Raw genomic sequence first — 22,801 nt, forward strand, 5'->3', positions numbered from 1 at the left:
GGTGAGAGGAAGTGAAAGGGGGAAAAAATAGGTATTTGCTCATTAAAAAAAAATCCAAAATTTCACAAAGACAACACCACAAATAACTATAACATGCAGCATTATATGATTGTTCCCTAAATCTCTAATGTACTATGGCTAACCTAGATTCAGAGTGAATTTTTACAGTATCAGCCTGAAATGCAGAGACATTACAGAATCTCAAAACTGCTTTCTGCCATTTGTCAATTCTGACCTGTATTATTCAATTACATAGAGACAGAATGAGTGCTGCACTTGGTGTCAGAAAGACCTGGGTTCATTTTGCGCCTGCCAACAATTACTCACGATGCAACTATATAGACAAGTCACATTAACCTCTTTGAAACTCAATTTCCTCATAAGTAAACCTCACACAATTGTTAAGAGGCTTTAATGAGAGTTTAGATAAAGTGCTTGGCAAACTTTAAAGTGTCAAATAAATACTTGTTGACTGTTTGCTTGTTAGTCTCAGCTTTCCAGATTTCTCCGTGGCTAGAAATAACTTGGAGGAGAATCTATTTCTTAGGAGAAACAATGGTATTATATAGGGGTTTCCACAAATCTTAGTACAGTTTTAAACTCTAATAGCTTTAAAGCTTTTGTTCATCCATTTCAGCTGTGCCCAACTCTTGATGACTCCACTTGGGATTTTCCTGGCAAAGATACTGGAGTGGTTTGCCATTTCCTTCTCCAGCTCAATTTATAGATGAGGAAACTGAGGCAAACAGGGCTAAGTGACTTGCCCACAGTCACACAGCTAGTTAAGTGTCTGAGGCCAGATTTGTACTTAGGAAGATGAGTCTTCTGTCCACTGTGCCACCCAAGACTCTTGGAACCTCCTGCATGTTTAAATACCTATTTTTTGCCAAAGCCACACTGGATCTGTTACAGTGTTTTCTAAAAGTGCAGAAGGCTGGCTAATATTCCCAAGATAATCATAGTAGAACAAAAGCATGATCTTTTTATTGACAGCATAATCTGCTTGTGCTAAGAATGTACAAATTGGAGGTGTTTAAAGGTCACTCATCAGCAAATACTGCCAAATGGCCTACATCAGGAGGTTTCTAGATGGGTGCCCTGGTCTCATAAAAAACAAACAAAAAAACCTTTGCCCACATGTATAAGTACTATAAATGATACAGCTAAATTCCATTAAGCTACCAGTTACTTTGATAAGAACAAGCTAATAATAGGTTACTTGATGCAAATCAATTATTTTTCCAAAGAAGTTTGTGGATTTTAAAAAAAAAAAGTTGTTTTCATGCTTACTGTTCCTTGTGAGGTAGGTTCTGGTTCTATCAGTCTAAAATCTTGAACTCCGGTGTCCTTTTCTAGTTCCTGGTTATTACTGGGGGTGAATTAGCAGTGGTTGAGAGAACAGGAGGCAGAGTCTGCCAAATAAGTTTCTAGTTCATAAGTAGGTCGACTTTCATGATACACATTTTTGTTTCCACTTGGAATAGTGAAGAACCAGAGGTGTCAAACAAATGGCCCACAATACTTCTGGATGCAGCCCAAGCCAGATTAATATGTAATTGGGGAATACTTAAAATAAATAAAGATGAATAAAGCAAAGATAGTATTATATTTTAAAACTAAGTCAATCTGTGGCCCACAGAGATCCTTATGTACGGTTCAGTGGCCCCTTTTCTATTTGAGTTTTACATCACTAGTAAAGAGGAGGTATGGCACAAGCAAGCCAGGTTCTCCCAAAGAGGCATTAAAGGAAATGTCAGTTTTAGGGTCTCCAAAGAAGAGAGCATAGAACAGGGAATCTGGAACTTTTAAAAAATATATATTTTGATAACTATATTTCAATGTAATTGGTCTCCTTTGTAGTCAGTCCTATCTATTTTATTCTTTATGCTTAAAAACATTATTCTGAGAAGTTATCCATTAGCTTCTCCTGAATACCAAAGGGGTCCATGGCACAAACTCCTGGCAAAGAGCTTTATTAGTACTAAGGCTTGTCTTTTGGCCTCCCAACTTACTCCCCATGGTTCTAAAATTCTGCTGTCAAATGGCCTTTATGTTAAGATTTTGATGACTCTATGAATTCTTAATAGTGATTATAGTGAAAACCCATAGTTCCAGTAAACCACTGCCAAACAGGAGAAGCCCAAGAAGGGACAGGCACTTGCACTCCCAGGTAAAGAAGCAGCCATATCTCTAGCCATGATATGACAAAGGTGCCCAAGTTCCATCAGCCTCCGAGTGTTGTGTCAGCCAGCTGGGTCACCTAGTAATGGCATATGCACCAAAGAGTACAAGTTAGGGATTAAGAGGCAAGTTAGTCCAGAGCAGAGCCTCTCAATCTGAGATTATAAACTTTAAAAAAAAATTTTGACAAATAATACTGTAATTCAATATAATGTGTTCCTTTTGTGATCTTATGTATTTTGTCTTATGCACTTAAAAATTATTCTGAGAAGGCATCCATAGGCTTCACTAGACTGCAAAAGGGTTGCATGATACAAAAAAAAAAAAAGGTTAAGAATCCCTGATCCAGAGAGTACCCACAAAACAATTCTTCAGCTATCGTCCATAATCCAAACAGCATAAAGAAAGAAGGACAATCATATTGATTAGACCAGAAACTGAGTGGGTCCCAATGATGTCAAGAGAACAGAGACCTTCAAAGGCCTGAAACTAGAGAGATTACACTGAGGTCCAGAAAGAATAAAGAATAATCGCTTCCGGTTTGGGGGGCTGGTATTTTTGTTTGGGGACAAATGGAGGAATGAAGCTAAATACTTTTCCTCTCTGCCTTGGCTAGTGCAAAGAAGATGAAATGAACTGAGTTAACTGAGCTGAGAGTAATAGGAGAAGTGAAATTCCCTGTTAGAATCCCATACGCCATACTGATGTCCAGGAAAGCAGCATCTCTGTGATCATAGAGTGCTTTCTGGGACAACCAATTCCATGGCCATGAAACCATATCTAAGAGCAAATCCAGAAGACTTTTTGGAAGAAGGACTTCAAGGGAAGAGGCCAATATCCTCTGTCTGGCAACAGACCAGAATGAGGTTCCTCTGTGACACCCTACCCTGTGCATCCTCTTACAGGGCTTCACAGCAAAAATGTCATTTCAATACCAAAGAGTTTGATGTGCTCCTATCAGCTAAGGTGAGGGAAACCTTTGTAAAAGATCTGAGGTTTAGGGATCCTGTTTGGCAATAAGTAGTAGGAGCGCTGATGTAGGCTGGTTGGCCTCAATCTTCTCTTCCTTGTAGGGCAGGGAAGGGAAGCAACAAGATGTCAGAGACAGGATCCACTAGCAGGAGCTGCACATGGTTACTGAATTCACACAGCAGTCACATAGTACTCAAGATCTTGTTTCATCCCAAAGGTGCTTTCTTCCTTCCATGTAACTGGAATATTTATACATGCACAAGAAATCTTCTGCCATAGATTTAGAATACCGGTGGACATGTGCCAACTTTTCTTTGTCCACCTCTCAGTATGAGACAATGTTAACTCTGACCTTTTCAGACTATCTGGACTAAGCCTGCAGTTCTGGCTAGAGATGGTCCCTCCCAAAAACAAGAATGCATATAGTTCTGTCTTTCAGATTCAGAATGAAACTGAGAACCCAGGTGGTAGGGATACAAATGGACATGTATCTTCTTGCATCCTTTTGTATTTACCATAGGCCAGTCTCTCTGTTTCCTGAAATTCTAGACTGGACCAGTAGAGTCTGAAAGAGGCAGGGACCCAGGCAGAAAAAAGTTAGCAACCTGTTACTTCTTATGGCACCATAGACTCTCCTTCCCTTCCCACCCCCTCAAACAAAACAGTAACGACTGGGGAAGAGAGGGAGTTGGGGGGGAGGGGTGACTTTTAGAGAGCACTTTCCTATCTTGGAATTTTATTTTGAAAATAGTAGAAATATCCCAAGGTCAGATGGACAAAACTAGATTTTTTTAAACACCTTCCTTAATAATATCTTAACAAGGTTGTTTTAAGCTGCAAGGTCTAGGATCAGGGGTGGGGAACCTACAGCTTTGAAGCCACATGTGACCTTCTAGGTTCTTGGGTATAGCCTTTTGATTGAGTCCAAATTTCATAGAACAAATCTTTTTATCAAGGGGATTTGTTCTGTGAAGTCTGGATTCAGTCAAAGGGCCACACTTGAGTACCTAGAGGGCTACCTGTGGCCTCAAGGCCAAAGGTTCCCCACCTCTAGGTACTAGGGGGTAATGGGAAGTAGACCTTTAAAAATCCTGAGAATCAAAACTCTCATGGACTGACAAATCAAAAAGCTCTTTGGTACTCTAAAAGTCACTTACCCTAAAATATAAATACACACACATACATACACACACACACACACACACACACACACACACATTTAGCCATTGTCTTTAGAAAACATGAACTCTGCCACAGTTGCTGTAAGGAAAACATACCACAAACCTTAAAATGTAATATAAACATCAACTGTGATTAAGATTATTTAGTGAAATGTAACAAAGGAGTAGTATTCTTGCCATTCATATACATTCACAGCCACATACACGCTTAAAACGAAAGGCTTTTGCTCTACAGTTACAAGATCGACTTTCCTAAAGTACAGCCAAGTGGTTGAAAAGATATTTATAGGTTACCCAATAGTGCTTTTTTTTAAGTTTAGAAGGAAAATATGGCTAATTAATCCCTTATATTAAGCTGGAAACTATAGACTGAGCTGTATCATTTCTTCATATAGACGTATGTCACAGACGTATATGGCAGGGCACAAAGAGTTTTAAAAACTGGTCACTCAGTTCCTTCCTGTCAATGAACTCTGTAAAGTATATGATGACTGAAAGAATATCCCTGAGACTAAAGAATCCATGGGTTAATAAAGTTATGAAATCTCAGAAGTCTAGCACACATGTTTACAGGATGACAAAAGCCGGCTGGATTTCTTTTTTCAATAATATTGTTGTTGGTTTAATTTCTAAATGAAAACATTTTCAGTAATTTATAATGGTGCACCTGCCATTTGGCAGTTAAGAATATCACACAGAGGCTGTGTTAAAAGATCAGATTAAGGGCCTTCAGCCCTGGCACTGAGTGAGGATAGCAGCCATGCAAGAGTGATTTTCCATGCCTCTGAAGAGACAGGAAATAGAATTCATCTTTCTCTAATAACCTGCCTCCTCCCCTCCTTCCAGATTATCGTCCATCTGGCCTCAGGGAAGAAGTGGGAGTATGATGCACACACAAAGCAGAAAAAGAGAACAAGGTAGAAAATGTTCAAACACCAACAGGAGAAACACCCTGATTTGGGAGAAGCAAAAGTACGCATGATAACATAGGTTAAAAGGGGAGGGAGGGGAAAGCAAGTTGTTAAACTGATAGGACAGACATGAATCAAGAATTTTGCCTATAAGATTTTCAAGCACACAATGAGAAAACAGACAACTATTTTTAAAAAAATGTACCATTTCTCACTACCCAAGCTGCAGCAAAACAGGAGGCCTCAGCACCTACAAAGGCTCACTTCATCCTGAGGGTGACTTCATCAGTCAATTAAGATCAGGCCTGTTCTTCAGCTCTACCTAGGATTTCTCTCTTACCTTCGGGGACTCTTCATACAAACAGCCTAGATAATCAAACAGGCTTTAAACAACAGGCAGCTTCATCACTACCATCCTCCTATGATCCCAAAATGATCCTGTCCTGAAAAGCGCCAGGACTGGGGAGGAGGGAGGGGAGGAGTGAACTGTGCAAATGATCAATGCATATGTGGCCATAAAGCCAACAAGAAAAGAAACGGAAAACCGTCTCTGAGCAAAGGAATACTCTAACCCTTTGGCCATGTAAGAGAATCTTGTCAAAACTTTAAGCCACATGACTTTTATCTACAAAAGCACAGACCTGATTCCCTAGGGATGAGTGGGGTTTTCACTTTGGTCCTGGGCAAGGCTCTACCCTAGCCATACCTCTGCTGGTTCAAGCCCCTCCCACTTACCTACCTATCTCAAGGTAGTGGAGCTCTTTAAATGAGAGGCAATAGTGGTGTGGCCTAGGTCAGGCGGGGTGCCTGCAGCCAGGCACTGTGTAAGCTTCCTTAAAGACATGCAGATGCACCCCTCCACACTTCCAAACAGCCCTGCAGCAGCCAATATAGTCACAAGCAAATCCTGAAGAGCTCATTGGAATATGCTTTCTGGTGGTTTTGTAACCGTATGTAAAAAGAAGGGACCCAGGATATCCTTTTCCATATATGATTCAGGCTGGTATCTGAACTTAGGATCACAAACAGGGTTAAAGGTTTGGATACAAGGTCACTTTTCATCATGCTTCCTTATGACAGGACATTTTACTTGTCCAAAGTTCAATTTTATAGTTCTTATCAATGGGTAATCTTCTTTACGGACAATCCTGCCATAATATTTAATCCCACACATTAAATAGTTAGGTACCTGTGTACACATGCCCCCTCCCTCATATTCAGAAGAGATATGCAAAGGAACACACCCATGCACTAGCTGGGTGCTCACACCAAAGCACAGGACTTCTAGCAGGCAGAAGGATGAACCGCTCTCTGGAAAAGCAATGATACTCTACAGGACTAGGACAAGGGGAGAAAACGCCTTAGTGCCTTCGAAGCCCATGACGCAAAGCACGGAAGCGATTAATACTCAGAATGGCTAACTTTACCAAATGAAGAGCTGAACAATGAGGAATGCTAACAGCTACCCACACCTTCACCTTTAGTCTAAAAACTACTAAGAGAGTGAAGGCAGGAAAGAAGTCCCTGGAAACAGATCATCACACACAACCACTGGCAACAAGGCACCTTCGTTACTGTTGCCCAAGAATAAATCCCACAGTAAAACATATCCTCAGATCCCTCTGACCTTCCAAGGGCTTTTGCAATGCCCTAAAGTACCTGTCACGTTTGCATAATTTTTAGGAAATTGATACTTGAAGAAATAAGTCCATAATGAAGCAATCTTCTATGGATTTTCCAAAATAAACAGAAACAATATTTTAAAAAAAACTTAATAAAGTAATAATTTTAAAGCAGTTAGCCAAAAGTGGTATTACTTTGCTTACTATGCTAGGTGAAACATCTCCATTTGATATTCCTTCTGCTAACTTTTAGTGCCCATTATCAGAAGTGTAGAAGAAATTCTGTCTTTCTGGTAATTTTTCAATCCACCCTATTAGATGCCATTTTGACAAACAGCCATGATTCTTAGCAACACTACATTGTACATGACAGCAAAACATTTTAACAATTGAATTTCGCTTAGCGCATTAGAACATTTTCCATTATATAAATGCATTTAAATTATATTCCCCTGAATTTTAATAAGGTGGTGGAGTTGGAATGAGAGCAGTACCTTAGAAAAATGAAATACAGGTACCAAGAAATTCATGAAGCCCAAAAAATCAGCTCCCAGCCCCCTTTCTACAATACAGTACTACTGAAATGGCAACTTTAGAGCCAGGGCCTGCCACGAATTGCCTTACCTCTTGGGACAGGAAGGGGATGACTTGGGCACAGATAGCATTCAGCCTCTTGACAATTTCTGCCTGCAGAAGAGAAGAGGGAAGGGAAAAAAAAAGAACAGTTAGTTACAGACTGCCTAAATATTACCATCACAATATTAAGGTACAATTTATTGTGGAATGTGACTGTAACTGGGGGGCTCTGTAAGGAAGGGGACAGAAAATCCCAGACAGAGGAGCCCTATTAATAGCACGCAGAGGCAACAGTGCCATGTTAAGAGCACAGCAATTTATTAGCAAGTATTCATCTTAAAAAGCCAACCTTCAAGGATGCATACAGTACAACAGAGGATGTCATTTTTATTCCTGGAAATCACAAGTTTCCACAGGAAACTAGGGCCCAAGCCCATCCTAATTTGGATTTTCATAGGACACTGAGTTTTTGGATAGCAAAGATATAGAACTTCCTCTCAATTTGTTGTTTATTATGTTTCTATTTGTGGCCACTGCTTTCAAAAGCCTTCAGATAACATAAAGCAAAAGGAAGACTTTCTAAGATGACCTACTCCATCCTACAATCTACAGGAAAGGCAGTACTTAACTATCTTGAATCAGTAACTCTTAACAGTAAACACTGTTATTGGGCATTGTTAGGGAATAAGAGGGTTTGGCTCATTTACAGCTGAACTAAGAATCATCACTATAACACAGAGAAACAACTCTGAGCAAAAATTATATATCTATGTAATACTAAAAGTATATGTTAATACTTAAATGGATTCCTGATCCTATCAGCACAGGGAATGCTTCCATCAGGGCAGAATATAACTGCCTTTTTCCACACCAGCTTGAATTCAGCGTCATCTATCCTTGAACAGCGCCTTGGGATGATTGTTATAAAAATCAATTATCAAGGTACCTTTTATTTATGGACATTCTGGTTAACTGTGAGCTTCAACAGACAAATTATGAGACAACTCAGAGTTTAAGATAATAAAACTAGAATTCAGGATGCCAATTCAGTGTTAAGACACTAAAAAGTAAAAGACACAGCATATTCTCCTTCTGAGAAGATTACAGGACCTAATTTGTGTAGGCTACAGACATACTTCAGCAAACAATATATACATATGGACTAGCATATGGTCTTATATCTTAACAGAAGGATAAGGAAGGACCAGGCTGAAGGAAGGTGTTGAGAGGTAGACAAAGTACAGCCATTACAACTCCTGAGGCATTCCTTAAAATAAATTCTGCCCAGGGTCAGTTCCTCATTATATGGGAGGACGCAGTGCTCTTTTCTTGCAAAGTCATTATCTAAATGACAGAGACACTCATACTTGTGCAATTTAGTTTTTCCTTCTTTCATCACCAACCTTTTTGACCTTCTGGCTATGCAATCTTTTAAATGCCAGCACCTTAAAAATTCTGCCTACCAAGCAAGAACACAAACTCACCATGAAGCTCTTAACACCATTCTAACCCTGTTTCCAATAAAGGAAGTGGGGAAGGCACCGATGAGTATAGACTCATTAGTGCTGCCAGGATGTAATTTAGTGCCCTGGCTCTACAGAACACTTGTCAATCCACTAGGGTTTTCAAGCCATCACCCAAAGTTGCAATGGAATCACCAAGCCACTCTCCACGTAGGTGAAATACATCATGTTAGATATGAGGTGAAATTCCAGCAGTGGGCTACAAAAATGAAGGGACATTTACCAAGCTAGTGGAAATGCATCTCTAAGGCATTCAGTTGTTAAGTTTGTGTAGGGAGAGGTGGAAGGGGAGAGAGTAAAAAGATAATGAGACACTTTGGGGCAGACCAAACTGATGATTCTGATACTCAGAACCATCTGCCAGGCATATTTTCCTCATTATGTTGTTTACATAAATAAAATAGTCCCTTGCTAGGAGAGCTGAAAAATATGTGGGCACATTAGAAAACGGAGTTCTTTCATTTGCCTACACAACCCAGAGAATGAGCTCTATTCTAAGGAGGCTAACACTAACTATGGAGATAGCTACTGCTGGAGTACGAAGTGATGAGAAAGAATTTATTTCCCTAAATGGGAATTTACCTACTTCAAGCCTATACAAATGTTAGCCCCAAGGACTCCTCCCCCATCCTCCCAAGGGAAAAAGGGCTTTTTATCACTATACATAAGTCCATACACACTAGACATAATAGAGAATAGGGGAAACCCTTCCACCTTTTAAAATGTCTTCTTTTGTTTAAAGAATTTCATAATTTATTTTAGATGCCACACCAATGGATTTTTATGGTGAGTCTAATTGGCAGCAGGAGGGGGAAAAGTGTGATTTCATAAAATTAAGCAGGCAATTCTTCACTTTGAAAGCTAAAGTTGCCTCGGAAACAGCGCTGCTTCCACGGTCATCTAATTTTGCCTCTTTTGTCCCACAGGACCAAGCTTTAGGGAGGCATCATTTATTTACAGGCCTTTCCACTGGGCTTCAGTTATCGGCCAATAATACTGTGGACACACACTTCTAATGGCCTATGTTTTGAAACTGAGTCTAATCTAATGGCGCAGGGCCCAAACTCCTTTTCCAGCATAGCCATTAAAGGATGTAGGTTATTGCTGTTGTCACCATTGATATTTGTCATTGTAATGTAATTAGGGCCCTAAAATGATGCATTACAGCCCTTGGCACAGCTTCTATTAAAATCTTTTCTTCTGCTCACTGAACTGCGACCTGCTTTCTGATGAATAACAGACAGACAGCTTTAGGGTGAGGAGCAGATTCATCAAAGAAGTATTTTTCAGCTTTGGAAATAAAAATAAAAAGGCAACCTAGGAGGAAAAGCACAAGGGGGGGGGGATCCACAATACACATTTGAATTTGATCTGACCACTTGAAATTCTGATTGCGTCTGATGAATCTTGCTTAGACAATATATTCCCAGCCTTCAAATCACACGGTTAATCAGGGTTCTAATCTGCTATCCATCAGCCTATGCCAGCACTGTAACTTCCAATCAAATTTATAGGTGATGTGGGTCATGCATCCCTGAACAAGTACATTCACGGGTATCCTATTTAAACGGGCCCAGATTCTGAAATGCTGTTGTTAGGGTTACTGGATGTTATAATAGTATTCAATGTTTTATGAAAGCTCCTGATAAACAGCTGCTAAATTATTGCCTTTGGATACAGCATGATGTTCCAAAGTAGCATTAATGGTCCAATAAAAGGGTGATTGCTCATGCCAAAATACAAAAAGGATAGTTTTTGCTGCCATAGTTTGTCAAATATGTTAGCAAATTCTGACACTTCTATTATTTCCCTCCCAATATACCAAAGATACTTGTTTAGAAATAAAAAATACACTGAAAATGTTTCTTCGCCTTCCACTCAGCACCATTCTACTTTTTGCCTCCCTTCTTTTCCATCCCTCTCTTTCTTCTATTACTCCCATTTTAAAAACAAAAAAAAATCACAAAAAAATTGGACAAGAAATTTCAAAAACAAGCAATTTCAGAGAAACGGTCTGTTTTAACTCAACACTAAACACTATGTGCATGTGAACACCAAAGGTACTATCCCAAAGAAGCGACGGAGGACTAGACTGGACACAGTATGACCTGTTGTAAATTAAAAAGGTAAATGACAGAGAATGAAATCTATTTTCTTTTTACCTCTCTGCTTCAAATTGCAAAAAGATCTATTACATTTACAATCTTGGGGAAATGGTTATTACACATTTGACCAACAATCAAACCACTGTCAGAAAATAACACCTGTGTCAAATTTAAAACCTTCTCCACCAATTCTTTCTTATCACAAAAATGAACAAAAGTAGCTATTTAGGCAAAATGAGCATAAGCTTGATTTTTAAAATGTCTCTCCCACCACAAATGATTCTGAAATGTATAAAAGGTGCTTACCACATTCTCACTTCTTTATAAATAAGTTATTCAGATTACAAAACATTTGTCGTTAAGGAATTGCTTCTGGGGGCTTTGGTCTGTCACACAAATGGAAACAACACTACTATGTACGCAGAGTAGATATAAAACAAAGTAATAAAACATTATTGGGAAATCCATTTCAGCAGCCAACAGGAAATATATGCATATGTGGATACACTTTCAGAAAAAATGTTCTCAAAGAACATTTATTTCAGTTAATTTCTTTAAGTATAACCTTTGCCGAAAAAGATCAATCTAATTTATTAGGTATTTACTAAGTATATAAACATGCACAATATCAAAATAAGCATTTAATATTGGGGGGGGTGTATGAAAAAGTTTGTGTGACAGCACAGTGTGAAATAAATTAATCACATTATTTCACATTGAACTAATTAACAGACAAAGACTGCAATATATGTTTTATTTCGACCATGAAATAATTTATCTGGAACAGCTAATTACAGAATTTCAAAAGTATAACCATTGAATGTATTAATTGCTTACACCTAAATTTAAGTATTTTGGGAAAATAACAAAAACTCCTGAGTGGCTTATTCATAAGGCAGTATGGAGGTTAAGAATTATTCTCTCACTAGGCTAATGAGTCAGTTTTATCTTTATGTTCAGTACAACTCAACTGTACAGAAGAGCCATAAATGTTTTGAACTAAAGTGTTAAGTGTGATTCTTCCATAAAGTACAGAAGTGAGGAAGGTTCAAATTGCGAATAGACAATACAAATGTCTCTAGTGAATTGTAACAGTAACTCTGATGCTTCCAATTTGCCAATTTATTTCGTTGAAATGCTCATTTTGCACAACATACTGTACAGAACTTAATATAAGATAAAATGAAGTTAATAACATCTTCAGAATCAATTTATTCATGTACTCATTAGCTTTCTAGACTGCAAGAGTCAACTATTGAGACATTTTTATTCTCCTCCCTAAGAAAATACCACCTTCAGGTGGGTCAATTAAAATTAAAATAATGGCCTTAGATGTGCAATCATTTAAAAATAAGGCAACAAATGGGGAAGGGAGAAAGTGTCAGACATAAATGAAGTCTGAATGCTTGCTCACCTTTTGGTATGCTTCAGAACAGTGCTACTCACTCTAACTGAAAACAGTGAACACAATATGGAAAAGGAGCTACACATGGTACTTAGACCAGACAGGTCGCAGTGTAGAGCTAATTCCTGATATGTTTATTCAATGCAGTGCCAGCTATTTAGCTTGATTACTAAACTCTTCAATTAAGCTTCTAAAATGCAGCACACATGGGCATGTCCCCTATTTAATCTTTAGATAAATATCTAAACCAAAAAGACCTGCCAAGTCTGGGAGGGTCAGTCTTCTTTATAATTACCTCCTCCCCTGACAAGAGTTTGACTGTGACTATGGCACCCACCCCGACGGGAACATCTTAAGCACCGTCACTCAACTTTCTTTTTAAAACACATATTTACGGTATTTTTACTGCACAGTAAGTGTGCCATAAAGTACACAGTCTCAGTTAATTGGATACATTAAAGAACTCCATTCATTGATTCTAACACTTTATATTCTACTTTTGGTGAAGCTTATGGCTTGGGAAGGGTTTGCTGTGGGGAACAACACATAAAGTGATAAAAATCAGAATGATTTCTCTCACCTGAAGATACCCATGACATCACTGTACTTTATGAAACTAGTTCCAACTTGTTTCCAAGGAGGATGTTTTGTTTTACTAAAATTTTCTGCAATCGTTTTTTTTTTAATGAGTATCTATCTCCCTCCCATTTCTGAAGCTTTTAAAAAAATCTCTTTGAAAGAAATTCTTGCTTAGATAAATACCTAGTGTCCTAAAAAAGATCTTCTGCACTGTAGTTATTACATTTAAATACTGCTCCAAATGTTAAGAACGATTGAGAGTGATGTATTATCTGAGAATGACCAGCCCTGTGCCAGACTTCCAATTACTTGTGCAAGGTCAAATCATTTCAGCTCTAAAGTCTGATAAACATTGTAACCCGTGTTATCAAATTGTACTCTGTTTCACTTGTAGGGTGGGGATGGAGGTTGGGAGAGAGGGAGGAGGAATGATAAAGGGATGGCAGGGAGTGGAAAGAAAGAAAATTACTTCTTTGGTAGGCTTAGCTCCTGCCTTCCCTCCTAGAGGTGGGGTTGGGCAGTGAACCTTACTTGCTAAAGGCCTGGAAAGACTTAACAAGTATCGGTTTTCTTCTTAGTTTATCCGCTGAGTTCTCAAAGCAACATCCCCGCTCCAACTTCAATGTGGACATTTTTTCAATTCAAACATTTATTAAGTGCTTAAAAAGTCTACCAAAGGCCCTATTCCTGCATGCTGGTATTCAAGTTTATACCTTTTAGTGCTGTTTTAAAATTAAGTTTTAGATTTGAGTTTTTAAGATCACTTGCACTTGGGATCAGATCCTGACCCAAAAGAGCTAACTTCCCTTACATTACTGCCTTATTTAACAGAAGACCAACCCTCTAACTTATTTTGATTATTCCAAATGATCACAGTTACGGGACTGGTAGAAAATAATTAAGAGCAAAACAAGCAAAGGGTCTTCTCTCCTTAAAAACACTGTCTCAGCCCAACTGTTTTCCTTTCCATGAAAGGAAAAATGAGCAAAGTTAGCCTTTACTTCTTAACTTAAGAATCACAGGAGTTAGTAGTAGCAGCAGTAGTAATAGTAACGCCTGGCATTTGTAGAGTACTTTAAATTTATGCTAAGTACTATACATCCATTACCTCCTTTAAGAGTTGTGAAGCCTTACAAAAGAAAGCCTATAGATGTTATTATCTTCATTTTACAGATAAGGAAACTGAGGTTCAGAAAGACTACATGACTTGCCTTGGGTCATTTGGCTAGTATGTGTGTCAGAAGGTAAATCTGAACCCAGGTCTTCCAAGTCTAGTTCTCTACCTATTTACTATATCTCACCACCTCTTCTTAGTCAGTTTTCCTCTACTGAAACAGCACTTGAAATGTGGCCATTTTTGTTATGCAGAGTGGAATTTGTTAATGCCATCTGGGTTTTTGTGTCAAGTAAGTCATCTACCCAAAATTATGTAATCAATAGTCAAATTGAAACCAAAAACCAGGACTTAATGATCATCAAGGCCCCACAGAACATCAAGTTGCCCAAGTCAGATTTGAGATTCCATTCAGAGTTTAGCCTGTGACAAAACTGCCAGCTTTTACAGTAATGACAATAAGAGAATAAAAAAGATAAATAAATACTTCCCCAAGCTTAGTAGATATAGATTCAATACTGATCAGGCTCCAATCCATTAATAGTCACACCACATGAAACACTGTTTGAAAACCATACAAAGATAACCAACACACGCACAATACTCCTGTTCTCGAATAAGATCATGCTTCAGTGGGCTCTTCTCTGGGCCTAGCTTCTAACCAATTGACGACACAAAAAAAGCAAAGGCCAGTCTAAAAGACTCATTTTTATTCAAATTATCCAAACGATGTTGATGCATTTAGACCACAGATATCCACAGACCTGGGGCCTTTCCTGCTTTATATATTTCAGTGTGGAAAGAGCACAGGAAAGGACACAGCCTAAGAATACCAAACTGGGAGTCAGGAACCCAGAGTTCTAGGTCCTCTTCAGTGGCTGGTTCCCAAAGGAGGTCCCTTGGATTCTCAGGGCTTAGTTAGCTCCCGCACAGATAAAATGAAGGGATGGCACAAGTAGACCTCATAGACCTCTCCGAGCTCTGGCATTGTACAATGCACATGGCACATTCTCTCAAAGAGAATGAAAGCCACTTGAGGGGTTTTGGTTTTTGTTTTTTTCCTTTGTATTCCCAACTTCTAACATAGGTCCTCATACTCAGTAGATGTTTAATAAACGCTTGTCAAATTAGGTTGGAATTCAATGATTCTTTCAGGTACACATACTTACAAAGTGCCCAGTATTTAGCAGGTATTTAATAAATAAATGCTTGTGGAGTAATGAATGAGATCTCTCACCACTGCTTACTCCAAAATCCTAAAATGATGCAGCTGATCAGAGATTATCTAAGAGGCACCAGGTGGTACACCACCGCACATGGAGGAGGAAAACCTGAATTCCAATCTGGCCTCAGGAGCTTAATGGTCATATGATCCTGAGCCAGTCACTCATTTACTCTCAATGGGACCCAAGATTCTTCAAATGTAAAATAGAGACAGTAATAGCACCCGCACAACAGGCGGTTTGAGGATCAAATGGGGTAATATTTGTAACTCGATTAGCATAGTGCCTGACACAGAGCACTTAGTAAATACTTTTTTCCCTTCTCTCCACCCCATTTGGCAAGCTAAACAAACTGCCCTTATGACAGAGCCATAGGAAAGGGATGTTAAGAGGTATAGTTTGGTGTATAAGGCACAGAAATGATCTATTCTGTATGCCAAAGATTTTTTTGCAGGAGGTATAATTTTTGAAAAAATATTTGAAAGGCTAGAAATTATCAAGGGAGAAGTAATAAGAAAGAAGGACTTCAAAAAGAATGTGCTCTATATAAAAACTACCCCCTGGATTTCCTTTCTTCTAAAATCTCCCATTCCCTTTATTCCGCATCACTTAAAATTCCATTAACCTTCTATTATTTCAAATTTCCAACAAGACACTTGGTTCTAAGGCTTATTTGGTTTTTTTTCTCTCTCCAAAATTCATTCTATGTTTCAGCAAATTCTCATCTTTATACCAAAATCCTTCCAGCTCTCTGACTAGCCTAACAGCCCTGCCCTCTAAAGAGCTAATAATGCTTCCTTTTTATAAACTAGTTATCTGGTTTCTAGTAAAACAGTCTTTCCCCTTTCATGTCCCCAACATGCAAAAATGTAATTAATCAAAGCAGCAAAGTTCAGTGTTAAAAAGCACTGGATTTTGGAAGCAGAGGACCTGAGTTCAAATCCCAGCTCAACCCCTTAATAATACAGGGCCAATGCAGTCTCGGGCATACCACTTCAACTTCATCGATAAAATTAGGGAGCTGGACTACACAACTTCAAAGATACCTTTCCATCTTGAATCTACTGATTGGATAAGATGCCATTATCTATATAAAAGCCTGCCAGGATTTCCTCCATTACCCCTTAGGTCCTTAACAGTTTTTAATGCCTCAAATGGAAGAAGTATTTAAATGACCAAACCTACAGAATTGCCCTTAAGAGTTTATTTAGAAGCAAGACTGTAGTAGGGTGTCCCAAGGATATGTGCTTGACTGTGCTTAACATTTTTAATCAATGACTTGGATAAAGACATAGATGGCGCAGTTTTCAAATTTACAGCCAACACAAAGTTGGGAGGGTTAGTTAGAGAACATGTTGGACTACGGTGTCAGTACCTAAAAAATCTCAATAGGCTACACAGTTGGGCCAAATCCAGTAGGATTAAATTTAATAAGGATATCCTTGTGTTCAAAATGTCAACTTCCCAATTAGAAGATGGAGGAGGGAAAAAAGTTGTTTGAAAGCAGACCATCTAAAAGAGATGGGGTTAGGGTAAGTGGACTGCTAGCTCAACATAAGTCTACGTGTGTGTGTGTATATACATATATGTATATGTGTATACATGTACATATATATCATACAACAGTATAATATATAAACTAAAGCAATCTTACTTAGGCTGCTTTAAGAGAAAGGCATGACATCCAGGACCAAGAGTTAATAATCCCTCTGTGAATATATCTCTTTCTACTACCACTACAGCAAAATGTAATTTTTGGTCCATTTATGCCTTTATGGGAGAGACAGAAACAGAAAGACAGCGAGACCACTTTGCAAATATTACAGCACTGGGACAGGTATTATTGTTCCCTTGCTCGCTTCCATAAAAAATGCCAAGTTGGATGACGTCACAGTGAAGGCGAGAAGCCACAGAGACAGCACCACACCAGAAAGAGGGTATGAGAAAAGCCTCTCAAGTGACTGGTTAAGAGCTGGTAGCATTCACCTGATAGACTGTCAGAATACCCCATGGCACTAGACAGGGGATGGAACTTGGTAGATTACTCAGTGGTCAGCTACTTCTCTCTACCAGTGAGGAAAAGCTTAACACCTAGGAGAGGAAAGGCTTTTCTGTCTTCAAGTGTAGTCCTACCTACTGAAATAATTTTGGGAAAATGTCTACACTTTCTAAATTAGGCAAAAGTGTGGATTTAAAGAATGGATTTGGATAACCGGTCTTCTAGACACCAAAGATGGGTATGAAGAATGGAATTAGATGGGTGATTATCACTTTACAATAGAAATTCACTTTTTTATATGTTCAGTAGCTCAAAAAATAAGTTTTAGAAGAATCTTAGGAATAGTTGCAGGGTATAAAGATATAAAAAGGACATTAGGAACACAAGGAACAGAAAGTATGAAGAAATGGTTTACATAAAAATATTAAAAGATGGAGACAGCATGGTACAGTGGAAGGAGTGCTAGATTTGAGTCTCAAGGACTGGTATGTAAATCCTGACTCTGCTACTTTGTGTCTGTGTGACCTTGGGAAAGTCATGTAGCCTCTCTCTGGGGCTCAGTTTCCCTATCTGAAGGTTGAAGGGTTGAAATGGATGAACTCTAAGGTCCTTTCCAGTCCTAAATTTATGCTTCTATAACTGCACGTATGTATATGTACTCAGAGACGGGAAAAGGGAGGGAGGGAGGAAAAGAGGGAGAGGGAGAAGGGGGGGAGGGGGAGGGGGAGAGGGGGAAAAAGAGAGAAAGAGACAGAGAGAGAGACAGACAGAGAGAGAGAGAGAGAGACAGAGAGAGCACTCTAGAAGAAGTAGGCAGGCTACATGTTTACCTAGTTCCCGAATTGGAAAAAGTTGATAAGCAAGAAATTCAATTGGAAAGACTATATGCAGTTGAGAAGCCAGCCCTATTTATACAGCAGGACAACCTATTTAGGCTAGATTTCATTAATGCTATGTGTGCCTTGATATTAAATAAAATAAAGACAAAGGAAATCACATTGACACAAATATGCATTTTCTTAAATAGTTTTAAAATCAAACTTTAAGTAAGGCTTTAAATACTTAAGAAACATGCACCTAAATAAATGCCAGTAATATCATAAGTGAAATTGCACATGCAGAACCTTAGAAACCATCTAATCCAATCCCCTCATTTTCCTCTTGAGGAAACCAAAGATCAATGAGTTGTTCGAGTATTTTGTCAAAGGTCATATAATCAATCAGCAAACATTTATTAAATGCCTACTATTTTGCCAGGCACTGAGCAAGGGACCAAGGACACAAATATAATAAATGGAAAACAAAATACCTACTGGTGAGAAGCTTACGTTCAAACAGGAGAGGCAAGAAAGGCAAATATATATATATACATATATATATGTACAAAATAAAGAGAATAAATACAAATAAACACAAGCAGTCTGAGAGCAAGGGCACTAGTATTTGAGGAGATCAGGAAAGGAATCATGCATCTTGAGGGAAGAGAGGGATTCAATGAGGCAGAGGTGAGGAGGGACAGCATTTCAGGGGCCATCAGCACAAATGCATAACAGCAGATGGGGTGGAAGAACAGAGAAAAGGCCTATTTGACTGGACTGCAGAGTGCAGGAGGTCAGTGATGTATGATGAGGGTGGAAACGGCTGGGGCAAGGTCATGAAGAGCTTTAGAAGCTAAATAGAGGCAATAAAAAAAAAAAAGCCGCTGGACTTGCCTAGAGGACTGAAATGGTCAGCCCTGCAGCTGAAGAGAATCCCTTAGGCTACAGGGTAGAGGATGGCCTGGAGCAGGAGTGGGGAACTTGCGGCCTTCAGGCCACCTCAAGTGACCCCCTTTGACTGAATCCAAATTTCACAGAACAAATCCCCTTAATAAAAGGATAAAGGCCACACCTAAGGACTTGTGGCCTCTAGGCAGCAGGTTCCACTCCCCCCCACCCCCACCCCCACCTCCAGGAAGGAAGACCAAAGAGGAGGCTCTGCAATAGGTCAGGAAGACAATGCCGAGATGAACTTAGGAGGCATCAATCTCCAGGAAGAGACTGGGGCTGGACACAGGCCAGCGAGTAACTGGCACAGAGACAGCTAATAATTAGACTCACGGGAGATGATGAGACGACCAAGAAAGGAAGTACAATGAGAGGTGAATGGGAACCTAAGACAGAGACTCGGCAAACACCCACAACTCTTAGGGAGCCGAATTTGGTTGATGAACCAGAAAAGGTCCCAGACTTGGGAGGAAAACAAAGAGTGAGGCATGTCTTCTGGGGAGAGAGGGTGGTTGGCAGCATCAAGCAAAGCCAAGGTGGAGAACAAAAGGCCGTCAGACGCGGCACCAAAGCACTCTTTGATGACTGGAGAAAGCAGCTTCAGTAAGTGATGACATCAGAAAGCAGACTGTAAACAGCCGCAGAGTGAAAGGGGAGGAAGTTTTCTGGAAGTCTGGCTGAGAATGAAGAGATCTAAAATGAGAGGTTGAGTGTGGCTGAGGTTGTAATTCTCAGGAGAAATGTCAAGGGCAGCTTACAAACACGGGGTTAGCCTCGGCAGTAAGGAGCAAAGACTGGATCTGAACCCAGGTCCTCTGACTCCAAATAAAGTGCTCTTTCTTGTCACTGCATGACTTCACTACCTCCATGATTCTATAACCCAACATATAACCCAAATAAAAATGTGGATCAGAATGAGAATTTTGATACAGGCCTCAGAGCATGTAACAACAGAATCAGTGTTCCGGGGAAGCCGTGGTACACGGGAGGAATTCAAGACCCCCAAGTGCTGTTTTTTTTCCTCCTTTTTTGACAACAGAATTCGGAAAGGCAGGAAGAACAGCCAGGCAACAAAGAATAAGGAAGGCAATGAAATTATCCCTGGGCAAAAAACAACTTCAGAATACTCATCAGGACAAGTTTTCAAAGCTAAGCACCTCTGGAAAGTTTCAGGAATTCTTTCCTTAATTAATTCTTACTTAGTTGCTATTATAGTAGAAGCGCCTGGTGGCACCGTGAATGAAGATCTCAGTGCAAATCCAGCCTCAAACACGTACCAGTTGTGTGACTCTGGGCAAGTCACTTAACCTCTGTTTGCCTCAATTTCCTCAAATTGTAAAACGAGGATAATTACAGCACCACAACACTGAGTTGTTGTAATCATAAAATGAGATGTTTATAAAGGGCTTACACAGTACCCGGCACATAGTAGGTGCTACATAAATATTGTTACTATCACTACTGTGCACTAGGCAATCTTGGGAGGTGGTAGGGTGAGGGACAGGAAGAGATATAGAGATTAATAAATAAAACATGGCCTTTATCTCAAAGAGTTTACACATGACTAAAGGAGATAAGGTATGTCCACAAATCACACAAGTATGTGATAAGTGCCCCAGGAGTGGAGTCCAAAGAGCTAGAAAAGTTCAGGGGCCAGAGAGATAGATCACTTCACATGAGGAATCAAGGAAGGCCTCAGAGTGAAGCACTTAAAAATTAAGTCACGTAAGGTGGGCCTCAGAGTCAGTACTTTGAAAAGCAGAACTGGAACTCAGGGTGTTCCAGGCAAAGAGAACAAATATAAGCAAAGAAAGTATCTCTGAACGTGTACAGGGCAGCCAGAAATCACCCAGGTCAGTTCTTAGCCTGAGGTCCACAGTCCAGAAGCTTCACCAGACTGCCCAAGGGGTCCAGAGCACACAAAAAGTTGAAGAATCCCTAGTCTATTTCGATTAGAACATAGGATTCATGTAGTAGAATATACAGCCGGAGAAGCAGGTTATAGGCAACTGCAAAGGCCCTCCAGTAAGAGGCGTGGGACTTTATCAGGAACCAAAGTTTTCAGAGCAGGAGAATCATATGATCCAGGTAGTACTTTAAACTAATTAATCCAGTGATAGCATAAGACCAATGGGAGCTGGAGACAGACTCTGTGAGACACAAGTCAAACAAAGGTGCTATAATAATAATAAAGTCCAGGGATGAGATATGTTGACAGGTACGACTGGCCTAAGCAAGAGTGGTGGCCATCTGAACTGGCAGCAAAGAGCTGATGCACAATATGAAGGAAAAAAAGGACAGTTGGGGATTGGTAACTCGTTATGAAAATCCAGAGGAGAAAGAAGCAATCAAACATGACACGGGTTTCAGGTCTAGCAGAATGGTGATACCATTAACAAACACAAGGCAGACGAAGATCTGATTTAAGGAACGAGGTGGGGAACCAGAGATCACAAAGAAGTATGTCATGCTTCTTACAAAGACCTAACTAGGAAAACCAACACCCGGACCTCAGATGAAACAGTCCAAATGCAGATCTGGAGCTCTACCAGCCCCTGATCCTACTCCCTCACCCTCTTTCATAGTGCTTGCTTCCCCCTCTTCCCCATCCCCAGCAACTGCTATGGATTTCCAAGGTGGATGCCAGATGGCTAATGTCAACACCAAAAGCCAAACCCCAGAGGCCCATCCTAGTGACAGTTCTACAATGATCAAACATTCCAAAGGGTACACAGGCAAAGACCCAACCATAACTCTACAACTATCAAATTCACCTTAGATGTCCGGCAAGTCAGGTTACTATTCTAGGACTCCGCTTTTCCATCTGTAAAGTGGGAATAACATTACCTGTTGCCCATCTGGTTCCCAAGGACTAATGAGTGAGATTTATGAGACAAGCTCCTAAGGTCAGTATGACTGCTTTCTTCAAGGCACAAACAAGATTAGATAATGCTGTAAATTGAGTAGCTTTATAGTTGGGTATTGATTCAAGCTTAGGGCTCTGTCTCAATTAGGAAGGGATACCTCACTAATTTACACTACATGAGGGAAAGGGATAAAGGAGGAAAGGCCACAGGGCAGAATGGGAAGAGAGCCAAGACAGATGGTGGTGCTTGCCAGCCTGGATGGCACAATAAAGGAGCCCAGATCTTCTTGATTGATTGGAAGTGTAAGGTCACAGGCTCTGCCCCAGGAAATTTGCTGTTTCTCCACTTTCATGCACTGTGACCCAGAAAAGACATTTAGTATTTTTATTTTTGGCCACCAGTCAACTCAGTAGCGCTTAAAGCTGAGGATCTCTTTCCTCTATTCTTTGTCAATAGGACACTTGCCCCAAGTGTATTATATTTTACATTAGGTGAAGAGAAAAAAAAAATACTGATATTTCTTTTACTACCTGTGGTTCCTCTGCAAGAGGGCATGGTAGCAACGGTGAGAGGAGGGTAGGAATTTGTAAAGCTCTATGTGTATATGCAGACAGGCACCAGACAAGCACAGAACATGGATTTAAGTGGTATAATTTCCATAATCTCAAAAACTACATTCCCACTAATTGTGAGAGCAAGAAAATGACAGAAAAAAATTGTCCAAAATCCTCCAGTTATGATAAGTTCTATCAGATGTGCTTTTAAAAAGTCTTAAAA

General features: G+C 39.7%; 1 protein-coding gene across 4 annotated transcripts in view; it reads right to left on the reverse strand.

Moving 5' to 3' along the window:
• LOC118831324 (transducin-like enhancer protein 4) overlaps positions 1 to 22,801 on the reverse strand; it is a 154,563-nt gene that overhangs the window by 107,185 nt on the left and 24,577 nt on the right. For all 4 annotated transcript variants that reach the window (XR_005009135.1, XM_036738616.1, XM_036738617.1 and 1 more), the window contains exon 5: positions 7,492 to 7,554. Coding sequence is in view for 3 of the 4 variants with exons in the window: in XM_036738616.1 (XP_036594511.1) it covers positions 7,492 to 7,554 (63 nt within the window). In the remaining variant the exon portion in view is untranslated. The remainder of the gene's footprint in view (positions 1 to 7,491; positions 7,555 to 22,801) is intronic.

The sequence above is a fragment of the Trichosurus vulpecula genome, chromosome 9 (assembly GCF_011100635.1).
Source record: "Trichosurus vulpecula isolate mTriVul1 chromosome 9, mTriVul1.pri, whole genome shotgun sequence".
Taxonomy (NCBI): Eukaryota; Metazoa; Chordata; class Mammalia; order Diprotodontia; family Phalangeridae; genus Trichosurus; species Trichosurus vulpecula.